The sequence below is a fragment of the Sturnus vulgaris genome, chromosome 5 (assembly GCF_052056855.1).
Source record: "Sturnus vulgaris isolate bStuVul1 chromosome 5, bStuVul1.hap1, whole genome shotgun sequence".
NCBI classification, from domain to species: domain Eukaryota; kingdom Metazoa; phylum Chordata; class Aves; order Passeriformes; family Sturnidae; genus Sturnus; species Sturnus vulgaris.
Window position 1 is genome coordinate 59,139,785 of NC_142247.1, and position 27,639 is coordinate 59,167,423.

General features: G+C 33.8%; 1 protein-coding gene across 2 annotated transcripts in view; it reads right to left on the minus strand.

Moving 5' to 3' along the window:
* Window positions 1–27,639, minus strand: part of TBC1D22A (TBC1 domain family member 22A) — a 140,025-nt gene that overhangs the window by 11,117 nt on the left and 101,269 nt on the right. The window contains exon 12 of one of the 2 annotated variants that reach the window (XM_014868950.2): window positions 20,813–20,908. The exons of the other annotated variant lie outside the window; for it this stretch is intronic. Within the exon in view, the coding sequence (XP_014724436.2) occupies window positions 20,813–20,908 (96 nt within the window). The remainder of the gene's footprint in view (window positions 1–20,812; window positions 20,909–27,639) is intronic. 2 annotated transcript variants of the gene reach the window in all.

Below are 27,639 nucleotides of genomic sequence, written 5' to 3' on the forward strand. Positions count from 1 at the left end.
TGTTTCATCTTTTGGTATGGATCTCTTACACAAGTCATTAGCAACCTTAATTGCAAATCACAAAATATGTGGTTCTAAAGGACTATGTCAGAGAAGCTGTGCTTAGCTTCAGCTCACTTAGCTGAAGATTTACATCTTTATTTCCAATAGTATTGGTTAAAAAGTACATTAAAGGACCACATCTTAGCTAGTATTATAGGTAGTCTTATTACCTTGGTCTCAAATAAAAATCAAACCCATAAGTAATCTCCATCCCTAAAACAAGAATCAAATTTTCATGCTAGATCTTTTTCTCAACTAAACTTACTATCCACACGTTATTCTCTCAAGCTTATAAGACAAGGTTAAGGAGTTGGAATAAAAGCAAGCATTGTCACAGAACCTAAGGGATTTTAGGTCCCTTCCATCCCAAAACCTTCTATGATTCTATGATACTCGAACACTGATTTAAATTCAAACTTAAACTGGGCAGTCAAACAAAAACAGTCCTAGGTTCTTTTTCACTTTTAAACTAGAGAAAACAGAACTTCCATTTTACATATCTCATAGGGAAACTGAGTATCTCAGGAAGCTTCACACTTGTATCCAGGAAAGTTTCACAGTTGATAGAGCAGTTCCAGGAGAGCTGACAGTTCCAATTGCTACAGCTCAGAACAGAACAGCCCTGAACCACTCTGATTACAATTTTTGCCATATTGTTTTATGAAATATTGCTATATTGATAGTATTTGGAGATATGTGTACTTCTTATGCACCAAAATACAAATCATAATAAATAAATAATAAAAAGCCCAAGATTCTCATTTACCACTAATTCCATCCAAAACACAACAAATAAAGGAAAACAGATGCAAATATCCAGAGTATAAAAAGTCATATAGATTAGCTGTCATTCTATTAAAAGAAAATCCAAACAAAATCCATCCAAACAAAGAAGGTACTGTACCCAATTAAGGCTGCAGCAATAATGGCAGAATTTAAATTTGAAATGACTTACCAATAAGTTACTATATTCTATCAAATTTTTTTCTGTAGTCAAGCAAGATCAAAATATTTCTATAGCAGATTCCAAGAGAAAATTTACAATTCTGCCTCTCCATAAAGTCCATATGCCAACCACTCTTCTTGGTTTGGTTTTCCTGACCATGATTTGGCAATGCAATTTAAGTGGGACAATTCTACAGCTAAAAAATTCACACTTATTTCATTTCCTTATCTACAATAACTTAGATTTCAACACTGTAGTATGAATAGCTAAAAGCTCAGCCCCAAAAAAAACAGAAGAAAGAAAATCATAAAATACCAAATGAATGTAATGAGGCATAGGACAAAAGGGTACAAAAATTGTATGTGTTTTTAACCTTAAGTAATTATTGTATTTTGAGAAAATGCTGTAAATTGTTCTGAGTAAAATCCCATCATGTTTTTGAAAAAACATATATTAAGGACAGCTGATGCAAAATTACCTGTTTTCTATAACTTAAGTAGTACTGCCTGAGATATGTAACTTTTACATCAAATAAGTATGTCACAGTGCAGAACCTACTTAAATGACTGTATTTTTAGAAGTGAAACAAGTAGTCCTAAACACAGTTCAAATGGAATATTGTCAGTATCCTAGGGGATATAGGACTGAAAGGCCATTTCCATTACATTGCTCAATCACCACCAAATGAAGCCACACTCTAGTGTTTTGTTCTGAATAACAAACAATCATTCCCCACTTGCCATGTCAGAGCCCATAAAGCATTTGTGCACCTCCAAGAGACTTGAGGACAGCAGTACAGAGGAACAATGACTTTGCAGTGGAAGAGACTTTCATGAAGATATCACAGTTAAAGGAAACAACCTGCCCCATCTGATAACTGAAAATTTCCCAGTTAACTCGAGAAGCCTCACAAAAATCAATAAGAAGTAATCCGAAAATCCCTTCATCTCTGAGGAAAATGCCACTGTTCAAATTAAGAAATCAATTAAGATTCCTTGGTGAGCACAGCACGCAGGCACAAGAACACAAGACAGGGGATCACCCAAGCTGCACAGGTTTTCCCAACGTACAAAAACAACAACATCCCCACAAATTTCTATCCATTCTTTGATGCCTTAAGAAAAAAAATATATGATATAGAATGCTTCAGTCAGAGAGGAATTCCAAAAGTGCATCCATAGACAATAGACTGAAGCATCAATTCAAATTAACACAATGCAATCCAATTGTACACTACAAGCTAAAGAATTAATATATCGTCAACCAATGAATACTACATGAGAAACATGATTAATAACTGAGACTGTGTTCAAGACACCTTCTATTTGTTTGGGGACAAGAAAAATCCCAAACCAGGATTAATCTTCCTATACCACACAATAACATAAATTTATCAAGCTTTGTTAGAAAATATATGCTTCTCTTTGTGTCCTGATATTTCACATAAAAATGCTTCACTTTATCTAATGGTTTATAAATCAAAGTGAAATAATTTATATACTTTTGATCTTTTACCAAAATTATATTATGACTTAAATCTTTACCCTCATTATAAAGCAATCCAAAGGCATTCTAGAAGATGATCATTTTCTGTATCAAGCTTTGCTTCACAAGATTAAACAAGTAACATTCTTCTAATTACTCTCTGCTAAGATCAGTTCTTCATTTCCTAGTCTACTGTTGTTAAGCACAATTCTAAAGAAATTACATAAAACCCAAATGCATAATTCTCATGTAAGTCCCAGAGAAATGCAGTTTTTCAAAACAAAAATAGATTGCTGAAACTACAGAAAAATAATAACTCTAAATGGAGTACTTGGAAGCCCTAAGATACATACAAATATCCTAAGGTCCTGGATTTCTAAGTCTAAATACTATCACACTTTCTTTATATAATATTTAATTGCCTTTCTTACACATCACTATACTGATAAAAATAGATATCTACAACTCACCTTTGGCCAGCCAGAATTTGAGATCAAATTTCTATATCAGATGATAAGTGCCTCCACTTTCATGAAAAATATGTTTGTAAACCAACAGCTGAATGGAGGGTTAATTCTTTACTCATCTACAAAACAAACACCTCCTGACACAAACATGAGAGAACTGAATGTCTTTTCAGTACAGTGGGTGACAATGGGCTAGGTTAATCTTTTCTGTCTGGTCATTTTTAAGATTTCCAAGATGAAAGTCCTAGAAGCTCTTAGGCCATGACTACCTCTTCTAGGTAATCCTGATCCACACACATAAGGAAATAAACAAGTTTACACTCAAACTTGAAAGGAATCAGCACGTTGAAAGCAGTGGCCTCTGTTACAGTACCAATATCCAAAGAACAATTTGGCCAAGGAACACACTGACAATTGCATAGCAGCTCCAGAATGATCATCAAAGATCAAATAGGTCTAAGTCCTTAATTTCCCACTATGTAAGGAGAAATATTAGTAAAACCAGAGAGAATCAATATGGAGAGAAAAAAAAGTTTTCATAATAATTATTTTAGCATGTATTACATAAATCCAATATGAGTAATATTTTGCTGTGTTGCTCCCAGGTGTTGGGTTCTTACACCCATTTGGTTTTGTAAAAATTCCAATTACATTAAGAAGAAGGTTGTGGCCTTCAGAGATTCAAAGAAAAGCCTCAAAAACTCTATCTGAAATGGTTATCTAAAGAATCAAAACCACACATAAACCAAATAGGTTTTAAGGACAACATTATACCTAAATTCATTTTCTTTGAATAAATGGACTTGTGACAACATTGTTTCTTTTACAAAACCACACCTTGTAAATAAAATGTCATTTTGTTTAAATAAATAAACATGGCCAAAAAGTGTTTCAGGGTCTGGCAAAAAACATACTGAAAGTTCTAACGGATACACATTTCAGTGATGCATTGTGTGATTTGATGGGCTGGTCACTGACAGTGATGCATCTCTCATCTGTTCCTGCTTCTTTAGCAGGCAGATGAGAGGAGGAATTCCTGTATTTATCACAATAATCTCTTAGAAAGGAAACTGTAGAACAGCTTGGAAGATGTGACCTTTTCTCACAGAAGAGAATAAAGATGTCAACTACATGAAATATAACTTTCAGAGGTAATTGCTGCTGGCAATCTCGGGTTGCTTTAATAGGCTTGCCTGTGAGCTGGCACTGCCATACCAGCTCCGTGCCGTGCTCTGTCATCTTTTCTCAGGGGTGGCAATATTTAAGAAAGGATGTGGTAAGGAACAACAGTTATTAAAGATTTCAGATGCATCTTTTCAACCTGCTGACCTATAGGGATCAGAACCTGACACTAAGCAAGATGTGTGAGAATTGTGAGGAAAAAAAATTAACACAAGGCTTTGGTGAATCAGCTCCCGAGGACTGGATGGAACCATTGCTATTCACTCAGCTAACAGCAAGAAAATGCTACTGTGAAGAAAACAAATTAAGATGGGATAAATGAGAGATCTTAGTATATTTGAAAAGGGATGTCTAGTGAAAAAACCACTACAGAGAGCAAACAAGTTGTGCAAAGATTTTACTATTTATGGCAGCTGAAAGATCTAACCAGGAGGCTATGATAGTAATAGTAATCGGCCATAATAATGACATTCCTGGAAAAAAATCTAATTCTTATTTGTTTACAAGGATGAAAAAACAATAGACATTTCTGTTCTTGTTATTTTTACTGTCTTGCAGCTGCAAAGAGACAATTTTGTTGTAAGACAGCAAAATCCACATGCAATAGCATTTAGGAAACCATAGGAGAGAACAGAAAATTGAAAGAAAGAAAATTAATCCTCCTCCATTTTCTTGTCTTAAAGAAAGGCATATGTCACTTCATCCCATTACTCAGCTCATACTCCAAAAGCTTCTGGTTTCTCTTTGTTCCCTTATCAGTAGTTTTGATTGAGTTTGGTTGTCAAGTGTACGGGCTCCTGTGATTTTAGTCTTCTCCAGGGTTACACACTGATAAGGCCAATAATTGACATTGTTATGCAGCAGGTTCTGCTGAACAAATAAACATGGAAAGAAAACAGTTTTCTTTGTAGACAGATGTCTCCAGTGACAGCTGTGAATTACTAACTAAATGGAAGTTCTGCCAGTGCATTTAGTTTAGCAGGTCACTTAAATTGCTCAGGATAAACAGGAGTTCTTCCTTTGTTCAAGAAAAATCCTTTTTATATTGAAATAGAGAAAATGCAGAGATCCCTTTGTGGTATTTACTGAAAATAAATAAAAACATCGGTTGGTAAGAGAAATACATCTTAAAGGAATGAGAAAGTGCTTTTTCTAGAAACTTACAGGACAGTAAAATCAGATTTTCACTGTGTGGAAGATTTGATTTAAAACTTGGACAGTAACAGCAGCACTGTGAAGTAGAAGCCATAAAGCAAGGCTTAGTGGAAATCCCTCCAGATTATACACCTAGCATCACATCTTTCCTTTCCTATAGCAGGAATCAGACCAAACACAACTCTTGCCAACATGTGCAGATGAACAGGACCCCAGTTCTGTATCCCAGTCTCCAAACCACACTGCTCAATCCCTAAGGAGTTTAGTCCCAGCATCCTTGGAGACATAGAGGTCTGAATAGAAAATATACATATATTTATTTTTACTACATGTAGCCTTCCAGGACAAGGAAGAACACTACTTAGAGGCAGAAAAAACTCAACTTGCTTCTAGAGTTCAATAATGTTATTGGATACAGTGACAAAAATTAAAAACAATAAGAAAAAAAACAATGATTAGTCAACAACTATTGAATCTTTTTTAACCAAAATAGTGCTTTTCCTCTGCAACTAGGCTTTACAGAGAATCACTATTTTAAACATATTTACCACTGCAATGTGGTTCTAACACTGTGTGCTCTCAGTTTAGAAGGTATTTGTTTGTAGACAAAAACAGTATACATATTTTAGAAATGGTGACTAACATTTAAAATTATACTAAGGCCAATTCATTATCTAACTGTTTCAACAACTGTGAGAGCTTCAGATGCTTTTTGTACCTATACAAGGTAGCAACGTCAGTGGGAGTATTACTTGACAGGTAGATAACATAAATTTGGGGCTGGTTCCCAGCATCATAGATGATACTGCCAGAGCAGATCATTACTTATCCTGGTCTGACCTCCTGTGTGGATAATAGGAACTAAATCAAAACATATGGTTGACGCTTTTTTTCAAATTTCAGGAAAAACACCAATTTGAAATGTCTAAGAGCTACAGAAATTCATTATTAGTTAATGTCTTGTCATTTCTGAATCAATTCACCTATTGGTTTTCTTTTTGACAAGTATGTCAAATACTTCAGTCATGCTCTCCATGTCTCTGACCAAAGACATCAGAACTGGATGCAATATTGACAAAGAAATAAAATCACCAAAATGAAAAACAAGTTCTTAGGTTCATTAATTCAAGGATCCAATCACTCCCATGTGCCACAGCATTATTCTGGGAGCTCATTAGAAGGCATATAGGCATTGCCCACCCCATAGATCTCTTCTGGAGCCACACATCATAGGGAACAGTCTCACACTCCAGAAGTATGACCTATTCTAATTTTCCTTTATTTGCAAATTTTTTCATTTGACTATATCAAAATATGGCTCACCTGAAAAGTTCAACTGAACAAGTGATTCAAGTTTTGTTTATGTAACTGCTCTATTCTCACTTTGTCAGAATGGTAAATCTGTGTCATCTGCAGATTTACATTATCAGCAATTTTTTAGTGGAAATTCCGAATAGCCTCATACTGACTCCCATAGACACTCACTAGACAAGCCTCCTCTTGAAGATGATTACCAAAAAAGTACATTTTTAGTCTTCCTAGTAGGATGTCATAGTATTTCTGTTGATACTGTTAAATGCTATTTAATTTAAGTGTACAGAATAAAATAGGCCACGGTATGAAATTATTATATTGCACGTTTGCATCCACCAATGCAGATTCATTATTCAGAATTAAAGACAGAAAGGAAGCTGCTAAGAATGACATGGGGGAAAAAAATGTTTCATTTGTTCCTCTTAACTGATAGTAAGAAAACTGGCTAAGTAAATACTAATAAATAGTAATTATTAGAGAGATAATAAGTAAAGATAATAGAATTTAATACTGGTAATTAAAACTAAATTTTTATTATCTTTCTGAATATAGTCTTTTCTTTCCACGGTGCCTTCTGAGATAGATTAAAAAAAATCACCACACATACAGGAAGCACTTACATGTTACAAGCTTTCCATTAAAATCCATAAAGGAAAATGAACATAAAGCTCTTTTTGCAGACAATATTAATAACTCATTGCTATTGATAGCTGGATACACTGTGGTCACGGGAAAAGCAATCTCATTACAGTATTATATTCTGATATGTTGGAGTTTCCCTATTTACAGTCTTCCTGAAAATTAGGAAAAGCTTTGGATAGCCTACTGGTAAAGTGAACAAGCCCATCAATAGGAAGAGTTCTGATACCCGTGTAGACATGTTAACAAAAATTGATTGAGTATTCAAAATCTACATAGAGGCAAAAATATCCAAAACTATCCAAATAGCTAAAAATATCCCAAATAATTTTAATTTCTTTCTGAAAAGTAAACATAAATAAAGGTAATAAAATGGAAAATTATTTAATTGAAGTTCCAATTCATGACCTAGAGTGTATTGCTTATTGGTGAGTGATCATGTTGCCACAAGGGAAATGATAACACACTCAGCAAGACTGAAATAGGACTGATGCATGAAATAGCATCCTTGCAGCCCCAGCAAAGAACAAAGTCAGACTACTTATGGTGACTGGAACCATTCCAAGCCTAAAGCTACCTCATTTATTTTCTAACACTGTGTTGAGATAGCAAAGTTGCAGTATGGATTTGGAAAGCCACAACAGTGCACTGCTGATTCATGCAGTTAAATCATGCTGTTACTACATTATATTAATGCTGTTATCACACTACCTTATGATGGGAGACTTCATTATGACCAGAGCCAGAGCAGATGATGAACTACATGTCAAGAAGAAACAACAGTTCTTTGCGTGTATTAAAATATATAGTCTAAATATCAGGTGAAATTAATTCTAGTGATAAAGAACCACTACCAGTTTCAGATATAGTCACACAGAACCCTATTTCAATTACAAACACAGAGCCATGTTTTGCCAAATGAAAGATTTAGCTGTTAATTACATGAGAACAGCTTATTTAAACTGAGATTTTAACATGAGCTTCGTTTGGGTTTTTTTTTATCCTAAGAGTCCTTCTTTAGCTGTGTGTGTTCTTTGTATCTTCAGGAATACTGTGGTTTGAATTTTTCTAGGATTTCTTATAGTGCATCTTCAGCAATTCTATTGGCCAACTATAACCAAATAATTTGAACAAAATTCCTGGGAACCCAAACAGCACGAAAACCCCCTGACTTACTGACAAGATTTTATCTGAAAAGTCAGATTTGGAAAGCACTATAAAAATACTGTCTATTGATCACCTACAACCTCCAACCCAAAAATTCACCTTTTAATTTCTAATTTCTTTGATCTAATCTTCAAACAAGTTCAGTCATTCCACTGGAGTATAATTTGGGGTACTGAGTTTCTTTTCCTGAACACCGGGACTTTAGTTGCTCCAAAATAAACTGGAATATTTTTCCAATTTTGTGATATTAATTTAATTACCTAAAATATTTCTAGATATTTTCATCTTTCTGCAAGTAAAATCTATATTTATTCTGTTTATAATGCTCTCCCCATTAAGACTGTAGAAATGGGCATTATATAAAATGAATGTTAAACCACCTCTCTATTTTATGTTTTTAGCATTAGTCATTTTGTTTTGGTCAACTTTCTCAATTCTGCTGATCTTCACCACAGTAATTTCAGCTGAATTACCTTCAGTATAATTTGTTGACACACAGTCTGGTGCTGCTTTTCTACAGCAAATATCCACTATTATGTAGATATTTTTACCCTAAGGCTCAAATTACTAAGACAGGCAACTTTACTGAAGTTAAAATATGATAATTCTGCAATTTAAGATGAACTCAAATGTTTCCTGTGAGAAAGAAGTAATTATGATGAAATCATTCAAGATACAGCATGACTGTAATGTAACAAAAATGAAATCTGGACTGACAAGAGCATCCAATGGAATTTAGAAGAATCAAAAATCCCCTCCAGTGCCCAGAAGTGTACTATTCTGTCAGGTGAAAATTCAAACATCATGGAAAGTTACACATTATGTGCTGTTCCAATGCACAAATCATAGTTGGAATGTATATAAATGAACCCATTAAAAAGCACAGTTGTGGGTGTTTTATCAGAGAGCATTGACAGCCTCTTCTGGTTTGGATGTTTTTGGCTGGGCTTGTTGGGGCTTCTTTCTTTGTTTGCTTGGCTTTTTACCACAAAGGGAAATTCAATACCTTTAAGGTTTTGCCAGACTGAAAATTTCTGGTGGTAATCTTCTTTTCTATTGGTAGAAGGCCTTCTCTGGTTTTGGTATTTACTTAAGATTGGCGAAGAACAGCATGTCCAGAATGAAATAGCACTTTTTAAAAACACCAGAATATGGATGCAAAAACTTCAGCTCAGCCTTTCCATATGACTTTCTGTCAGGATTTTATGCAGTATTAACAAGGATATGTGTAAGTCTTAACTATAAAACAGAAAGATTAAAACCTTTGCATCTTGGTAAAATGCTCTGCAAATTATATTTTAATTGCTCTGCATATTTGCAAAACATTTTTTGTTTTGAAGCCTATTTACTGAACTTATATTCTATTGATTCTCAACGTGCCCAAGTGAATATGCTTTAAAAAGAGGTATGATTGTATTTATGTAGCAGCAGTGTGTCTCGGGATCCCTGAGCGCCTACTCAAAATGCTATGCCTTTTTTTTTGCTCTGTGATCAATTTAACTCTTGAACATCAGCATTTACTAAAAATGGTGAATTCAATTTGTCAAATAACTCAACTGAAGCCAAAATCAAATTATTATCCTGATTCACTTAAAGCCATCCAAAGACCTAGAGGGTTATCAAGAAACTACTTTATGGATAAGAGAACAAAAATCAATCTGTATTCTTGCATCCTTCCCAAAGGGTTATTAGCCCAGCAATATTCATCACCCACTGCATTCTGTATGAATACTTTTAACCTTATTCTTTTTTCTAAAATACACAAAATAGAACCCTGTTTCAATTATGACATGCATAATGTCATTTTTATATGTAATCACAACTACTTAAACCTAAAAGTTATTAGAAAATTGTGCCAAAGCCATAAAGATTTAGAAGAAGTTATTTATATAAATTTAACTAAAAAAAAATACAAGATCTGTTAGAGACTATCAAGAGTCCTCTGTGCCTAAACAGGTATTTTCCCTCTACATATGTAATTGTCTTTTAAAGAGTTGGAGGAGAAAAAAGTCCTACCAACTTCATTTTAACCTACACATTTACAAATTCTAGGATATTATATTTTCATAAATTTTACTTCATTGTGCTCTTTGCACATTAGTAACATTAATGAAATATGCCTTTCTGAACAGATTTGCTACAGCTTTTCAACCTCTATCTTCTGCAGTTGAATATACCAAAATTGTGGTTCCCCTTTATCACAGTAAAAAAAAGGTACTACAGCTTTGGGCAGTTCGTTTAGATTTGGGTTTTTTCGTTGGTTTTTTGTTGTTTTTTTCCTAAAAAAACTACCTTCACCCTGTGCAATATTGTGATAATGTGAAGAAATATAAAAACTATATGGATACCATCAGTTGTAAGGCTACATTACAGGTCTGTTTAAAAAAAACAAAAATAAAATATACAATCCACATTATAAACAGCATTGTAAAATCATTTTCTGGTCTTGCAATGTCCAAGTACTGTTCAAATACTTACACAGTAAAATCCATAGTAAAAAAATCCAAACCACAGTATTCCTGAAGATATGAAGAGCACACATAGCTAAAGACTCTTTGGATCAAAGAAAAATAAAAACTCATGTAAAAGTCTCAGTGCACCTAAACTTTTCTGATGTAATTAAAGCTAAATCTTTCATTTGGCAAAAAACATGGCTGTGTATTTGTATCATCATTGAAACAGGGTTCTGTGTGACTACTATATCTGAAACTGGTAATGGTTCTTAATCACTAGAATTAATTTCACCTGGTATTTATTTCCTTCATCTATTTTAATGCAGGCAAGCAAATGTGTGAAACTCCAAGTACTGCTCTTTAGCTCATGAAAAAGTTGTTTTCCATCATTAAATATCTTAGGCATGAATGCTTTATGACCCCATCAGAATATTTGGATCCAAACACTGTTTTCTGCCACACTGTACATAAAGAAACCTCCTTTAAAATAGCAATGATTAAGCTACCTTCAGTCCAGGCCAGTCTCATTCACTCTAAAAGTTGCATTTGCTATTCATTTTTGTTGCTACATCTGGGCCTATTTATTTGGTGGCAGTCAATTCTGCAAGGACAACCTTCAAGAAAAACAATCATATAAGGCACATAAAGCCATACTAAACATTTTCCTGCAATTAAAAACAGCATTAACAAAAACAATAAAGAAAAAAAGCACTTTATCTAGTACAAATTTCACTAAGCAATTTCCATTAAAAAATTGAGAATTAATTCCTGGGGAAAACAGGAAAAGCTGACCAATTACATTATAAGGTTAATGGGATTAATCTAATAACGTTCAAAATATGCAATTTTCAGGGAGCAAAATGAAATAAAGATTTTGGTAAACTGCAGAACTTTGCAGACACTATGTACTCAGCTTCACAAGATTAAAGAGCTTAGATCCTAGAGCTTTTATGGTACCAAGAGTTCAAGACAGAAATTATTACTATGCCATTGTCACTGCAATGATCTCTGAAGTTCTACATCCAGGACAATCTCCATGTCCTCTATTTGTTTTAATCCTTTATATTTCCTTCTTCAAGAAACTCTCATTCTGAAGAGACTGGCAGAAAGTCAGGGACCAAGTGATATTTTGGTAATACTCTCTTTTAGGCTGCTTTGCTAATTAGTCACTATGCAATATGGGTAGTAACGGAAAGGTTTAAACCAAATCAATAAAATACATTAAATCAATTATTGTCAAGAATATACAAAACACATAGTATGGTTTTACAGAACAGCTATAAAGTAAAATAAAAATTAATTCTAGAGCTCATTCAGTCACAGTAAAAGACCCATTACTAAACAAGAATTAAAGTTATTTTCCTATTATAATCACAAGGATGTGTTTCCCACAAAAAAAGCCCAGATTGTATTCAAATCTGTAATACTAAATTCCTTAAATTCAAATAGTAAGAATAGGAGTGCACACAAAGGCAAGGGCTCAAGTGTTCCTGAAGAGTCAGGTAACTCTGTCCAAAGAAGGAGTGCGTGCTAAAGAAACTGATACCTTTTCCATGAAAATATCCAGAATGTAAAGGGATCTTCCAAGCAATATGAATTGTATAAACACAATGTCCTACAGTTTTTCTCCATACAACAGCAAGTTTTAGAGGAATTATGTTCAATATCTCTTTCCCTCTATCGAGCAGTCTCCACTGGATTTGCTCCTGGATGCTTCAGAGCTTCCATCCCTCCTCTTTTCTGGCAACATCTCTGGTAACAATCAGTACAGGAAACAATATTTGGCTTGCAAAGAGATATTCACATCCTCAAGGGAAGTCTTCACAGACTAATATTCAGGCCATAAAATGTAGGATTTAACAGATGAATTCTAATTTCTGTCAATGCCATATTCCTACATAAATAATAAAGTGACATAAATATTTGCACAGGATAGGGTGAGGTCAGAAGTGACTAATTCATATATGTCTTTCCACTGACTACAAATGTAATTTAAAGTGGTTTTATTTCTAATTCAGACCTGAGTTACAGGATTCACTTTATTTCACTAAACCTTAAGCCAAAGTACATAATGTAACACATTTTTCAATCTAACTGCTCTCTGAAACATGAATCATATCTTCATATAATATGTGTACTGAACTACGCAGCTGGTTAACATCTTTGTTACTTAAAAGAATAATATTTTAAAAATAAGAAAGACATTAGCTAATATCACACATAATTGATTTAGAAAATAGAAATAACTGCTCACTTTGTCATATAGTTGCTTTGGTTATTTTTTTTTAAGAACACAGATAAACATTAGAGTAAGAACTCTGTCTTACTAATATATAGTATAATGAACTCATCTGTAAAATACACTACATCTGTTGTTAAAGACTTTGTTCTGTATGAAAGAAGGGTTAGAAGTTAATGAATTGCAGTATGTCACACATGAAATCCAAGCACAAATCTGCACTTTCAGTGCTTACATTTGAACTTTTTAATGTGATGAATCATCTAAAATTGCAACATATCCCCTGACTATCAGAAAAGCAAAGTAATCAAATTGCAACTTAATTTGAAACTAATTGTAGAAAAAAACCTGATGAAATGCAATTTTTCAAATGGCATGAACATTTACATGGAAGAAAATACAGACTATTCCGGACCTTGTGGTATTTTTTTCCAAATAGTAAGCAAATGTGAAAGTATTACAAACTGACACTTGTGTGTAATGAGTCAAAACATATCTCCAAACTGTTCTGTTGAGAGACATAAGTTCTTAAGACCTTTGCCCTTCAAGCATGCTCTCCCTCTACATTCAAGAAAAAGTAACTGACCATCACTTCAAAACAATTCTCTGTACTCGTTACATCTTACACATTTCTTCTAGAAAGAGCTACTGTAGCTTTTACAGTGAAGTACCTCATTCTCTTTTAGATGCTCTCAACTGGTGTTCTAGAGAAGAAGGCACTTGTTACTATCTCCCAGTACCTTGATTTTCAGATTTGTTAAACTCCTGAGAAATAAATGACTTCATAAAAGCCACATGCCTTGGAATTACACTTAAAACAGGTAAGTGTAAAAATGAAGTTACTACATCTCAACACTCATAATAAAAATTACAGTTAGAAATATTTACAAAAGATTAAGATTCTTTAAAAATGAAAAAAAAAATTATTCTACTTATATCAATATCAAAAGCTGAAGATCCTTGTCCTGTTTCTTATGAGCAAGGTTTCGGTTTTCCACTTTTCATGCTGCATTCCAAACAAAATTTCTACTGATACAGTATGCTGGCCTGTGGAACTAGTCTCCTTCAGTAGGGATTGAAAATTTCTTCCCGTTTTGACCAACTTATTTCAGTACAAATAAAAAAATGGAACAGATTTCACAAGATAAGTCATGGCTGCAGTGATTAGATGTTCAAGGACTGCTGTTCTTCCTCAAGTGCTTTGGAGAGAGCAGGGCTTAGTCTCACTGACCGCTGTGATTTATCTGATAGTATTAGACTAGATCTTATCACAGAATAACTTCTGAGTTTCAGTAGCAAATACATATATTTAAGCTACTTGTGATTCAAAATCATTGTACTATGTGCCACTGTTCCAAATATCTTGAGGAGAAAGAAGGAGTTTTGGGAGAGAGCTAAGATGGAAGGAGAGCAACAGAAACAGGGGCAGATTTCAAATTCAGATATTACAAAATTTATCTGTATTACTGGAAGTATATTAAATATTATTTTTAACATGCCAGACATGAGTAATGCTATTCCTATATGCTCTTGGCCTAGAAACTCAAGCAAAAAAAGAGGTCAATTTAGGAATGAAAATATATACATTGATTTAGATATATATTTATATCTTATATAGATATATATCTAAGCCAATGTATGTGTCTCTATAATATATAAACCAAAAGTGGGGTTGGTTTGTTTGTTGCTTTTTAAAAAATTATTTTCATTCTTAGCTTTACATATTTGAAGCCAAACTTTGGGGGAAAACAATGTAAAACATAGAAAAATTAGGCCTACAGTATCAAAAGAAAATGGAAAGCCATACAGAAAGAGATAAGTATAATTTCTACTTCCCTCTTCATGCCTCTTAAGCCATTTTTAGTGTACCATATAAACTGGTCAGAATCCTCCAGTAGCTTTCTAGACAAAGGGCAAGATCTCTTCCTAGTACTAGACAAGTACCAATATTAAAAGAAGTATGACCTACAGTCTACCCGTTACATTTCAGTTCAATACTAAAATTTTGCAATAAAAATTTCTGTGGGACAAAATCTGCACTTCTAAGTCTGTATGTTAAAACATCTTTGCACCGTTGTGTTTAATTTACAATACACTCACATGTGGAAACCAAGTCAAGATATTCATGATGATCAAAATATGCATAAGCTTTTGACAAAGTTGAGTAGGGTTGAGAACAGAGCAGTTAAACTATTACCACTCACATCATTCTCTGCTCATTAAGCTCTGCGTACAAAAATAAAGTCAGCAATTTTATCATTGCAAATTGGCTCTTGTGAACATAAACAATTCAAGAGTGTTGAATCCCAGCTGTCTGCTACCAGTACTCAGAGATTAAAAAGTGATCTCACGTTAGGTTGCCATCTATGACTTTAGAAGTCTAAAACAGCAGAGCTTCCAGTTTTTTGAAACACATGAAAATATATTGAACATCTTCCAAAAGTGCTCTCGAGGGGAATAAAATCATATCAGTGTTAGTAGTCAGGCTCTTTGCAGTTAGAAAGATTTCCATGTTCACAGTTCTTAATTCTTTACAGGTTTTGGAACATCCACAGAAAAGACCCTATTAGCTCCCATACACAGAAGAATAAGGGCACAAAATCATCTAATCATAGAGCTTAGAGAGAAGAAGGGCAAACATTCCTCTGTTCAAAAAACTAATCTTTTCAGAAACATAATTTTTTTTTTCTTTAATTGAAAATTTATTTTTACTGCAGGAGCAGTGGGAACTAATTTTTTAGCGCAATACATACCAAGAAGCTAACTAAAATAGATTTATTAGTTCCACCTCGTATAATATGAAGTAAGCACTCCTATACTTTCAGGCAGAAAAAGTAAAATTTAAAAATTTACATCATAAACTATATAAAGATCACAAGAGATTAATGAAATCTATATTACTGTGGTTGAGTGTAAAAAGATAGTATGAAATTACATCTCTGATATCTGACATGTTTCTATAGTAAATAATTTTTAGGAAAGATATTCATATCAAACTTTTTAAACTAAAGCTCAATACTCAATATAGACAGCAGAAATAAATTGAAATTCTAAGCTTCTTGTTATTCAGCATTTATCTCAATTTTACTAAGATATACATTTGTGCATGTATTCATTTTGGTAAACAAGTCAATAAGACACACTTCCTATATATAAAATAATTAAATAATAATTATTTAAAATATTGCATAAGTAAGAATAAAGCACAGTCACTATCGTGAAGATTTTATGGCTCAAATATAAAGCACGAGACAAACTCACAGAAAAGTAAAAAGAAGCAACACAAACCTCACCAATGTGGCTGTAAGTGCTACTAAGAGACTCAAGTCAACCTGTCAAATCTATTCTGGGCATAGCAAAAAGCCAGAACTTAACATGACTTAGAGCAAAGTAGCTGAATATCTGCATTAGGTGCTCCATTTAAGTAAGGTGGCAAAGTGGGAGACAGCACCACTACTTTCTTGTGAGTGCCAGTGGGTGATGAAGCTGTCATCACGGGCTGATAGACTGGAGTCAGCAGCTCAGTGCTGAATCTGAGTTGTCACAGAAGATGTCACTATTAGTCCATTAAAGGCCTCAAAAGAGAAGGTGTCTCAGTTTTCCTTGGTGCTCCGAAAGAAAGAGAACTAAGGTAGAGGCAGAGCAAAAAAGCCGGAAGAAATTATGGACTGAAAAATTATCTTTACAGCTTCTTTGCAGTCTGGGTGAATAAAATTGGAGAAAAAATGCATTTTTCAAAGACAAAGAAAAGCACAATGCAGTAATAAAGATGTGAGTTGGTGACAGCAAGTCTTTTAGACAGATAGAAAAGCCTACATCTTAAAATCATGAATAAGAAAAGATCTGCAAGACAGATTCCTTACCACAACATACTGAATATATTCTTGTAGCTCAGCTACGTCAACAAAATGGTAACTTCCTTAAAGTATAAATCTATCAGATAAACCAGAATGAATTCAACTAAATTAATTATAATTACCATTAGCTTATATTCAGTTCAACAGTTGAATCTCGTCCCTGAAGTCTTGTTTCTGTAAAAATCTTTCAGATATCTTGTATATTCCAACAGTAAACTCAGTAGCCATATTTTCTATTAATATTTTAATTCCAAATATGTTCAAAATCATACATTAATATTTTATCACTTAACAGCATCAACTATCCACACCTCTAAAAATTCAGGAGAACTTTGGAGTTATGGGTGTAGTTAGGAAAATGAATAACAGCAAGCCAAAGTCTGACACATGCTGATGAGTAGAAAGGTTTTCATTACTAGTATGTTTAATTACTTAAGCTTAGATAGTATAAGCTAAATGAATTTCATGTTCTGTATTCAAAAGGCATACTTTATCACATTAAAAATATAGTTTTATTTATATTGAGCTTATTGCTTTTTCGTCTGACACGAGTATGGAACCAGTAAATTAATACAGAATATTCACATCATCAACAGAAACGTCAGAAACCAAGAATGACCTGTTTCAGTCTATAAAGCATCACACTGGTTACAAGGGAAAATCGAAGGCAGGATTAAAATTTCTGCCATTTACTCCCTAGCCATTGTGTTCCCTGCTCCCTCACATGTGAAGTACGAACTGCTAACCTGAACGATGAGTAGAGTAACAGAGCTATCCAAATTACCTCTCTGTACCTGCCCTCTTGTGGGGCACCTATCTAGATAAAAAGGACTCTAGAAGTGAGAACCAAGAGACAATAACAAGCTCGAATGAAAACTGAAAAAAACCTCACTCTTTTCCATAATATTAATCTTTGTATTATACATGGGCATGAAATATTTAAAATACCTCCCTGAAAACACGTCAGTTTAATTTCACTGCCATCAAAAAGTGACTCTGGGGAATTAGAAAACTGCTGAGTGTAATAATTTTTGTTCTCATTACATAGCATTGCATCACACAGCTCATTGCATTAAATAGCAAATTTCAAAATGGGATTATATCTTACTAGAAAGATTACTGAATAAGTAGGACAAAATGTAAGCAGCTTTAAACTCCTAGGAAAATAAAACCATGTGATATTTTGTACTTAACCAAACAAACGGGAGTGAGAGCAACTTGTCTCAAATGATTCAAAAGAGGACAACTATCATCATTACTTGATTATCTTCTTACAAAGAAAAAATTATTTCACTATGTTATTTGAAACATGAAAAATATAGCAGAGCATCAACACAGTTTTCTATGCCTGTGTTCCAAGTCTATATATACATGTTTTGGTATATACATGTATATCTATAATATATACATATAATATTTACACATGAACATTTAAACATTAGGAGGTCTGTGTTGAAACATTTATTTCCTCCACCCTTCCCTTATCAAAACTTACTTCCCTTCATATCTTAATATTTAATTCTACAGATATGAACCAAATACCAAGCAATTGTCAGGTTGTATCACTCTGTAGTATGAGTCTGGCCTAACTTCTTTCATTTCAAAATTTATTTCTGTGCTACATGACAATATACAAAAAAGTCCCCAAAACTACGATCAGACACACTGTGTGTCTGTAATAAACAAATATTGAGGATGAACATTTAGTATCTAAGACAATCATATCAGGAAGAGTATCATACACTTTTACTGATTGCTTGGTTGCAGACATACTTAAAAGAATGAAAACAAGTATCTTAAGAGGAGACTATTTTCTATCATCATCATCCTGTCTAAAATATTACTGATAATGTACTTCATCAAATAATAAGAATGCAAGTATTGCATAATCAATTCCTTTAAAATTGGTCTTTCATTCAAAATCTGTTCAGTGTCTCTTCTGGCACAGTGCCATATCTGATGTTCTTGGGAAATTATTTCAACTTAAAATTCCCATGTGGTGTCTATTTCTACTGAAAGAGGTCAAACAGACATATAGAAGAAGAGCAGGAGTTTTTATAGGTAGTAGAAAAGAACCAGGCCCCCTGACTGACAGTTAGAAGAATTCCCTTTTTCCTGTCATATGCAGAAAAAACAAATACAATACACGCTATGTGCAAGAGAAATGACTGAATGCATGTGATTCTTGATACAGTTTACAGAACAAAAAACTTCTTGTACAAAATGTACTATAGCTATGACTTCTTAATAATGTGAATTCAATGCAGAGTACTCCAAACAGCATATACTGAAATTCCCAATTTTCCAATGTAGTTTAAGTGCTTATTACTTTGAAGACTAGGCAATGATCTACAGCTATTATCAACAAAGCAGAAGAATAATGGATATTATTCTTGCCTGTGGGACAGAAGTATCATTTAGAGAATTGATAACACTTTAGTTTAGCCATTTTAAAAGGTCATGTTACACAATAAAGAAGGCCAAGGCTTTTAGTGATAACATATGATGGTGATAAAACTAGCACGGCTCTACAGATCCTCAAAATTACCAACGGCATTTCTATGTTGTAAGCAATCCAAAGCAGTGTGATAAATGCATTCCACCGTATTCCTGATTTTTGTACTTTATACTCTAGTTTGCATGGCCTATAAAGAAATCAATTCATACAGAAATACCTTAATTATTAATTAAGTAAACAAAGCTGAATGTGTGTAAGGAGAACAAAACCAGTCTTCATAGTACATACCATGGTATTATTTACTTGAAGCATAGTTGTAACAGATTTGGTAGAGATATGAGAATTATCCTCTTTGTTGTGGGAAATCAACATGAGAAATTTAATAGGGAGGATTAACAGTGAACAATTGCAATCAAGAGGTACGGATACCAACATTAGAGATGATTTTGACAAAGTACCATAAATTGAGAAAATCTGACAGAGTTAGCAGGTAGTAGAAATTAAAGCTGTTATGTTGTGCCCTTAGGGATTTATTCATTTCAAAGACAGGCAACGACAGTTCTGAATAAATCCTTTCATGAAGATAAAATAGATTGAAGTGATACACAAATTTGCACAATGGTTCATTTGTAGAGGGCCACAGAGTTCAGTCAGCTGGAGAGAAAATAAGCTGGTGATGGGCCATTTCCTCGGGGTAGGCAACGGTGGGGGCTTTGCAGCACAGGCTATTCACATTCAGCCTTCAAACCAGACTTCAAAGCATTCAGCGTGTATCATAGGGTAAAATTCAATATAAATATTTCTATGAAAGTGAACTGTCACCAGTTCACAAAAATAATTGGACTTCTATGGATGTATGCAAATTATTTGCCTATCTACCACATTCAAATCTTACAAACAACTTCCTGATAAGCTTTTTGCTGGAAAAATCTAAGTTTTTGAAATGTAGGAGCCTGAAGTATTTTTACTTCCTAATGAAAAACAGGTTCCTTATTTTAAAAGACTGCTTGCCCAGCTTTTTCAGAAGAATGAACATGACCTATATTATACAGATGAGAAATTATAAATAAATACTTCAGAGATGCATTTAAGATTTAAAAAATCTAGTTACCTTTTCAGAAAATCTCTGCAAAATACCAAGATAACAGCATCTCCAGAAATCATCTTCTCAAAGTCTGCCTCAGTTAAAACAGTGTTTTTTTTTTTTCCAGAGTGGACAAAGAAAACACATCTCCTACTGCTTGCAGCCCATCACTTCAGGTCTAACAGTTTTGGAGCAACTTTAACTAACAGTAAGATATTGTCAGTCTTGATGTCCCTAATTTGTCTTAAATTCATTCCCAAGTAATATTAAGAAGGTAAATTTAAGAAATGCTACCCTGTGCTTGAAAAAATCCTCTTCACTTACTTGAAAATCTTTCTCCTCCAGGATCTCTTTCCTCCACCTGACAAGGAAGGCAGCACAGACGTACAAGTGGAAGTGAGAAAAACCCTCTGGTTCAGACTAGAAAAAATAAAAATAGATCATCCTTTCAATACACAAATAATAATACTTTTGATCACCATATGCCCCAAATCTATTTTTATGACATTGACTTCTAACTACAAATGTCAGCTACATCTGTCTCTCTTTGGAATACAAACATGCTTACATTTAATCCATGCCAAAGCTATTCTTTGCTATCATCTGTAATGGGGACAGAGGGGAGGCAGCTTCCATTTCTCATATTTAAATTCATTCTTTACTGAGGTGTTTTCCATTTCTGGTGTTATCCATTAGCTTATACCTGGTATGAAATACTGTACTGTCCAGCTCAACACTGTGGCATGAACATATGTTTCATCTCTATTATTAAGTCAACTCTACTACTGGCAGTAGCTTTACAAGTATAAATTTTGATATAGGGAATTATTAAGCACTGTAAAAATAAAAATAACTTGTATTATATTGAACTGAATTATATGTTTTCACTACTGGAAGAAAACCTACTCATAAGATGAAACATTTCCAGCTCAGTTTTGTATTCAGATCTGCAGCTTTCTGTTCTGGTTCTAGTCAGCAGATTCCATCACCATATAAAACTCCCTTTAGAAATCAGTATTTTATAATTTTACATAAGAGTTTAGAAAATTTTCTGATGAGGTCTTTAAAAGATATCACTAAGTTTTCTCATATGATCAAATTAATATTAGATTTTATTTTCTATACCACTGAGAACAAAAAAAAATAATAATGGTATTAAATTATCAATGTAAAATCTAATTAAAATAAAATTGGAAAATAATAATTATAAAATTAAACTACATAATCTGGCAAATTGACTATATTTAAATGCTGATATCTGTATAATTTACAAGATCTAATTCTAATCCTTTAAAAATATAGCAAGTTTTTTTCATATTCCCTGCTGGTCATTTCAAACCTGAAGTTTACTCTTTAGAAAAATGGTGTTCTGCTCAAGTATAGTGAACTGAAAAAACTTCTTACATAAAGCACAACATGATAAAATTCCAATTTTATTGCTATTTAACCTAGAACAACATGATATTTAAAATTCGTGCAATAAATAAACTTCCCAGCTATAACCAGTGACAAAGGAAAAATATTCTCCTACTACTACTTTTCCTTCTCCTCTGTCCTTGACTGCTAAAAGAGCAGAGTGTGCTACAAGAGGTTTGGAAAACACCTTGTTAACAACTACAGAAACTGCAGACCATATGGTCCACCAAATCAGTACAGTTCCAGGAAAGAGATAATGCCAATTATTTTAAAAGTGTACTTGGAACTGAAAATAAGTATTAGCTAATTTTGGAAATACTTTTAAGGAATTGTAGAAAAATTATCAGGACATGTATAAGAACCTGTTGTCTTGTGATTTTTCTGTTTTTTTTCACCAATAAAAGTTTCTTCAAAATGAAGCTCTTTTAAATGAATCAAAATAGGTTTAAAAATGCAATTCATTAGAGGAAAAAATGCATATCCCCTACAGATTTAAAAATTCATCATGCTTCACAGATAAGTCTAGGTACAAAGTATTTCCAATGGATAGATTTAGACAGTTTTAGAAATTGAGCAAAACAGCTAATGCATAATTGCCTTTCGTAACACCTGATACCTATTATACTTTTCCATTTGCAGCTCTTGAAGTTACAAACAGTTTGATCTCTAAATGTACAGAAATGCAGACTACCAGCTAAAAGCTATTTAAAATCAAGTATAAACAATGACCTTGATTTAAATATTTTAGAAAAAAATCTCAAGGCAGATGTACAACCTTCCAGAAGACTTATTCTGAACATATTACAGACGACTCTGAGCACATTATCTAAGAACCATCTGTCATTATTAATAAAAATCATTTAGACGGTTAACATCACAAATATCTCATTGCCCTGCAAATGCTAGATCTCCTTTGCAGCTGAAATGAAAGGTGTTCTTTGGACTGCACTCCCCAAACTTCTTGAATTGGACAACGACCAAAAGAATGCAAATTTTGTTGTAAGACAAGACTGATTAGTGTCTTGTCAATGATTAGTCTAAGCAGCCTTCCACCCTGGATACCTCCACATTGAGACAGTGTAATACCTCATGCTATTATATTTGTATTTATATACAAATTTTATTGTATATTTGTATTTATCTAAAATACAAGATTATTGTTTAAGAACTCAGAATAATTAAAGCTATGAAATTTTGTCAGGGTTAGGTATTAAACCACATTTCACACTCAAGTAAAAGCTCAGATAATAGTTCACACAATGACTTCCAAATAATTACACATGAATAAAGCAACTTTAACCAACTCCATTTCTACCACATTACAAAGAGCAGATAGTTTAGGTGAAAAGAGATTTAAATAATTTTTGTCAAAGTATCCAAGCAATTTATGGCAGAAAAAGAGAAAGAAGCCAACGCATGAACATGATGAAAAGTAGAATATGTTGGCTGCTCCTCCAAGTTTTGCATTCTTGATCAGCCAGGAGCCTTGACTACCTAGACACAGATTCAATTTACTGTCAAAACAGACTCAGGAGTTCCAGTCTGAGAAGAAGCACGGCAAGAACACACCACAGAGGTCCATGACAATAACTAGCCTCTCACCAGGAATGACCAACAGCACATGACTGCATATAGGAGTGCAAGATATAGCAGCACCTCCTCCCAGTTTCAAAGGTTTCATGCTCAGATGTCCTAAGTGAAGCTGTAGAATATGACCATTTAATAGGAGTTAATGGATTTGTCTAAACTTCCTAAATCTTTTTGCTACTGTAAGCTTTTTGGTAAATCACCAAGTCCTGGAACAAAGAATTTCAGAACACTAGTGCATGCTATATAGCATGTCTGGTTTAAACCTGCCAGTTTCACCCAAAGTAGTTCTGATATTTGCAGTGAAAGAGTATGAACCACTTCCTGTTCACTTTCTTCAATCCATTCGTATTTTCCTTCTTTTGCAGACCAGAACTGTTTTGCTTATTCCACTATTCCTCATGTACCAGTTCCACCACCTTTCCTCAGCCTTCTTAAGCATCCTTTCATGAAGTTTTCTCATTCTGAAATAGGGTTTGAACTGTATATAGCATATAAGTTACAGAAAGAATATAACTCTCATAGTGCTCATAATATTTTGTGCTCCTTACCTTTTCCAGTAATTCCTAACCTTTCGTTTTTTTTTAATTTTACTATTCTCGACTGCTACTGAGCTTGTATTTTCCTCTTGTGCTTGACTGTACTTGAAGCCTATAGTTATACCAGTAAAGCTAGGATTGGTCCAAACATACATCACTTTATATCTGTACACACCAAATTTCACCTGTTATTTATGCCAGGCTGTTAACAGATACATGAAGTCCTGCGACTCTTTGCTGTCTATCCCTCACCTTTACTACCCTTAGAAACATGATGTTGTCAGCAAATTTTGCTGTCTCAGTTGCTCCTGTATCCCTTTTTTATCCCTTCAGCAGAAACAGCTTAAGCCTCATGACAAATTGCAAAAGAATTACATGTTATTTCCTTGAATTTAGAAATTTGTCTGCTTGTTCTTAACATTTGTTTTTTATCTTTCAGGCAGTTATTATTCATACAAGGGCATTCCCTTGAATTCCACAGTTGTCTTTCTTCTTTAATAGCCTTTAGTGAAGAACCTTCTTCAGTGTTTTCAGTATTCTACATCAACCTGGTACATGTGTTCACTGGTTCTTAAGCTTTGTGAAGTGCAATTTTTCCCTACAAAAATCATGTCAACACTTTCTTAAAATGACATATTTAGCCATGGTGAAAGAATATTACAGTAAAATTTAGAGAACACTGAATTAAAGTCACCTTAATCTTGCATTCTAAAAGATACTGTAATACTTTGCAGACTGCAACTATTTTTATTGTATTGTATGTGGGATCAAAACCTTCTCCTGCTTGTCAGTTTTCCAGTCAGTTATATAATGAAACTTCAATTCTTCGAAAACTGCTAAAAAATTTAATTTTATTCATTATACATGTTATAAAGTTTTTTTACAGTTATATGCAAAAATAACAACACTTTTGCTGAATTTGCACATTGTAGATTGTCTTGTATAATTGGTTTTGCTTCACTATCACTATTCTCAAGAGGATGATCCTAAAAGAAGTGACCAAGAGCACTTGTCTAAGCTTAATCCAGTCTAACCATAAACACAGCAATGAAGTTGGATCTTTTCTGCTTTAAAGAAACCAAACAAACATAAAACATAACCTACAGGTAAGGCCTACAAGTAGCTGTTTCTAATGTGAACATCCATCAATTAACATGAAAATTTATGGGCAGGTTTGATCTTTGCATTAAAAAAATCTGATCCAAACATTTCATAGCATTTCAAAATCTTTAATGGAAAGTAACATTAATGGAAAGATCATAACATCAAGCAAGAAATATCTGTCACAGCCAAAACACTATGCAAATATCTCAACCCTTACAGTTCACTAAATCCCTTATAGAAGAGCTATTTAAAAAAAAATTACAAGAACTGTGTTCACATTCCCTATTTCTGCTAGGCATGTTAAAAAAAAATACTTATCATACAATGTTCCCCTAGATTTGGCAAATTTATGCTGAAAACGAGATGCAGATCAGTCTTCACAACAATTTAGTCACTGGCCTCTCTGATCTAGTCAACAACAACTTGGCAACAACTCCTAAAATATGACTTATGATACAAAACTCTGCTGTGAAATCCCAGTCACAAAGAACACTGACTATAGCTGGAATTTTTTGGATCGATATCTTGCCCTGTTGGAATGATCCATATGGCATGTAAAATTCATGTTAAGGCTAGGAATCAATGACAAATATAAATGGATGCTAGTGATAATTACTATTTACCCGATTTATCCACCCTCCAACTAATAATTTAGTTTTATGAAGCATTTTTCATATAAATTTCCACATGACCTTGTATTTTCAGAATAGAGTTTAAATTACTGCCCTCTTCACTTGCTAGCATGCTCAATTCAAATAGATTTAAAAAATAACTAACAAAGTGTGTATTTGACTTTTTGTCCTAGCTTTTCCATAATGAACTGTGGTGGAAAACAAAACTCAATGTTTCTCATTTAGCTCTTTTAAAGAATTCACTGTGAGGTTTTTAAAGAGTTCAGTCATGACTAGGATGTCAAGTGGGTTCTCACCCAATGAAAAGCTTTCACATCCAACACTGAACTGTTACATTTTACAGCTATTTTTCCTCCTCTTGTGTGGTGGTTTATTACCTTTGCACACAGGAGTGTTGCTAGATCTTAGCAAAGGAATGGAGCTTTTCATGAAACTCCCTTAAAGCCTTTTCTTGCTGAATAGGTTATTGACAGAAGAAAGTGGAGTAAAGCAGTTTTCTTGAAAAATGCCTTGGATACAAATGCAAGAAGATGCTGAACTCTACACAAGGAGAACACTTTGCAACACTCAGTTCTAACTTTGTTTTTAAAAGAACCCAGATAGACACAGAAGCACTATGGATAGTGAGACCATCATAACACAATTTCTTTTCTCTAATTTCCTATGTTAATAAACCTCTTGTTATCTGTAGTGAAGAGTGACCATGAGTTGTTCTTCGCACTCGCTGGAGAAACTATTACTTAATCTACTCCTTTGAATTTCTACAAATTGAAAGGGCAAACAACTTCAATTTTACCTAGCAGTTATAGCAACATAGAATATAGCAAAACAGGGATGTGGCAATGTGAGCATTAATTCTGCAAGTGACAGATCAATCACTGTTTTCAGACAATAGTGAGGGCTGTATATAAAACCCCAATCTAATATAAAGAATCACAGAATCACAGAACCACTAGGTTGGAAGAGACCTTCAAGATCATCAAGTCCAACCCATGCCCTAACATCTCAACTAAACCATGGCACTGAGTGCCACATCCAGTCTTTTTGTAAATACATCCAGGGATGATGATTGTACCACCTCCCTGTGCAGACCATTCCAGTACTTTATTATTCTTTCCGTGAAAAACTTTTTCCTAATATCAAACCTATATTTCCCTTGGCTCTGGTTAAGATAATACATACTCGTGGGCCCTCTAGTAGGAACAAAGAATTACTTCCTCCAAGTTATTTGTTTGGCAATGAGAACGGAAGAACCAGCAGCAAGAACTAATGAAACTCTTCCAGGTTGGTTTCAGTGCACTAACAAGTAGGAGCCACATAACATTATAAGCCCACATCAATAACAATAGATAATTTACAACGTTTAGGTTTTTTCCTTTGTTCACCATAGTTGATGCATTAAAAAAGAAACTATTTAGGTTAGAGCCATTAATATGGTTCCTAATTATCTTACCAAACCATGACACAGTGTAATGACTCAAAGTAGCGAATCTCTGTGTAATTAACACTGAACACCACTATGGCATTTACTTCCTCTAACAGCATGAACAAGCATACAATTAATTCTGTTTCTCATATATATAAAGGTGAAGCATATATTTCCCTACACACCTTAGTCCTGAGTCTTTTCCTCAAAAAAGGCTTACACAAGATCACACAAGCTGTAAGAGCATATGAAAAGACAAGCACTACCAACAGTCTTTTCAAAAACTTCCACATGCTTGAAAAGCCCAACTCTCTAGCTATCTGCCAGAAAATTCATTTTGCATCTTTAATTTCTGAGATTATCCTACCTGAACTTAAAATCCCTCTTGCAGGTGTGAAGTTATGGAAGTACTGAGTTGTTATGGAAAGTCTGAGGAGCAATAAGGAT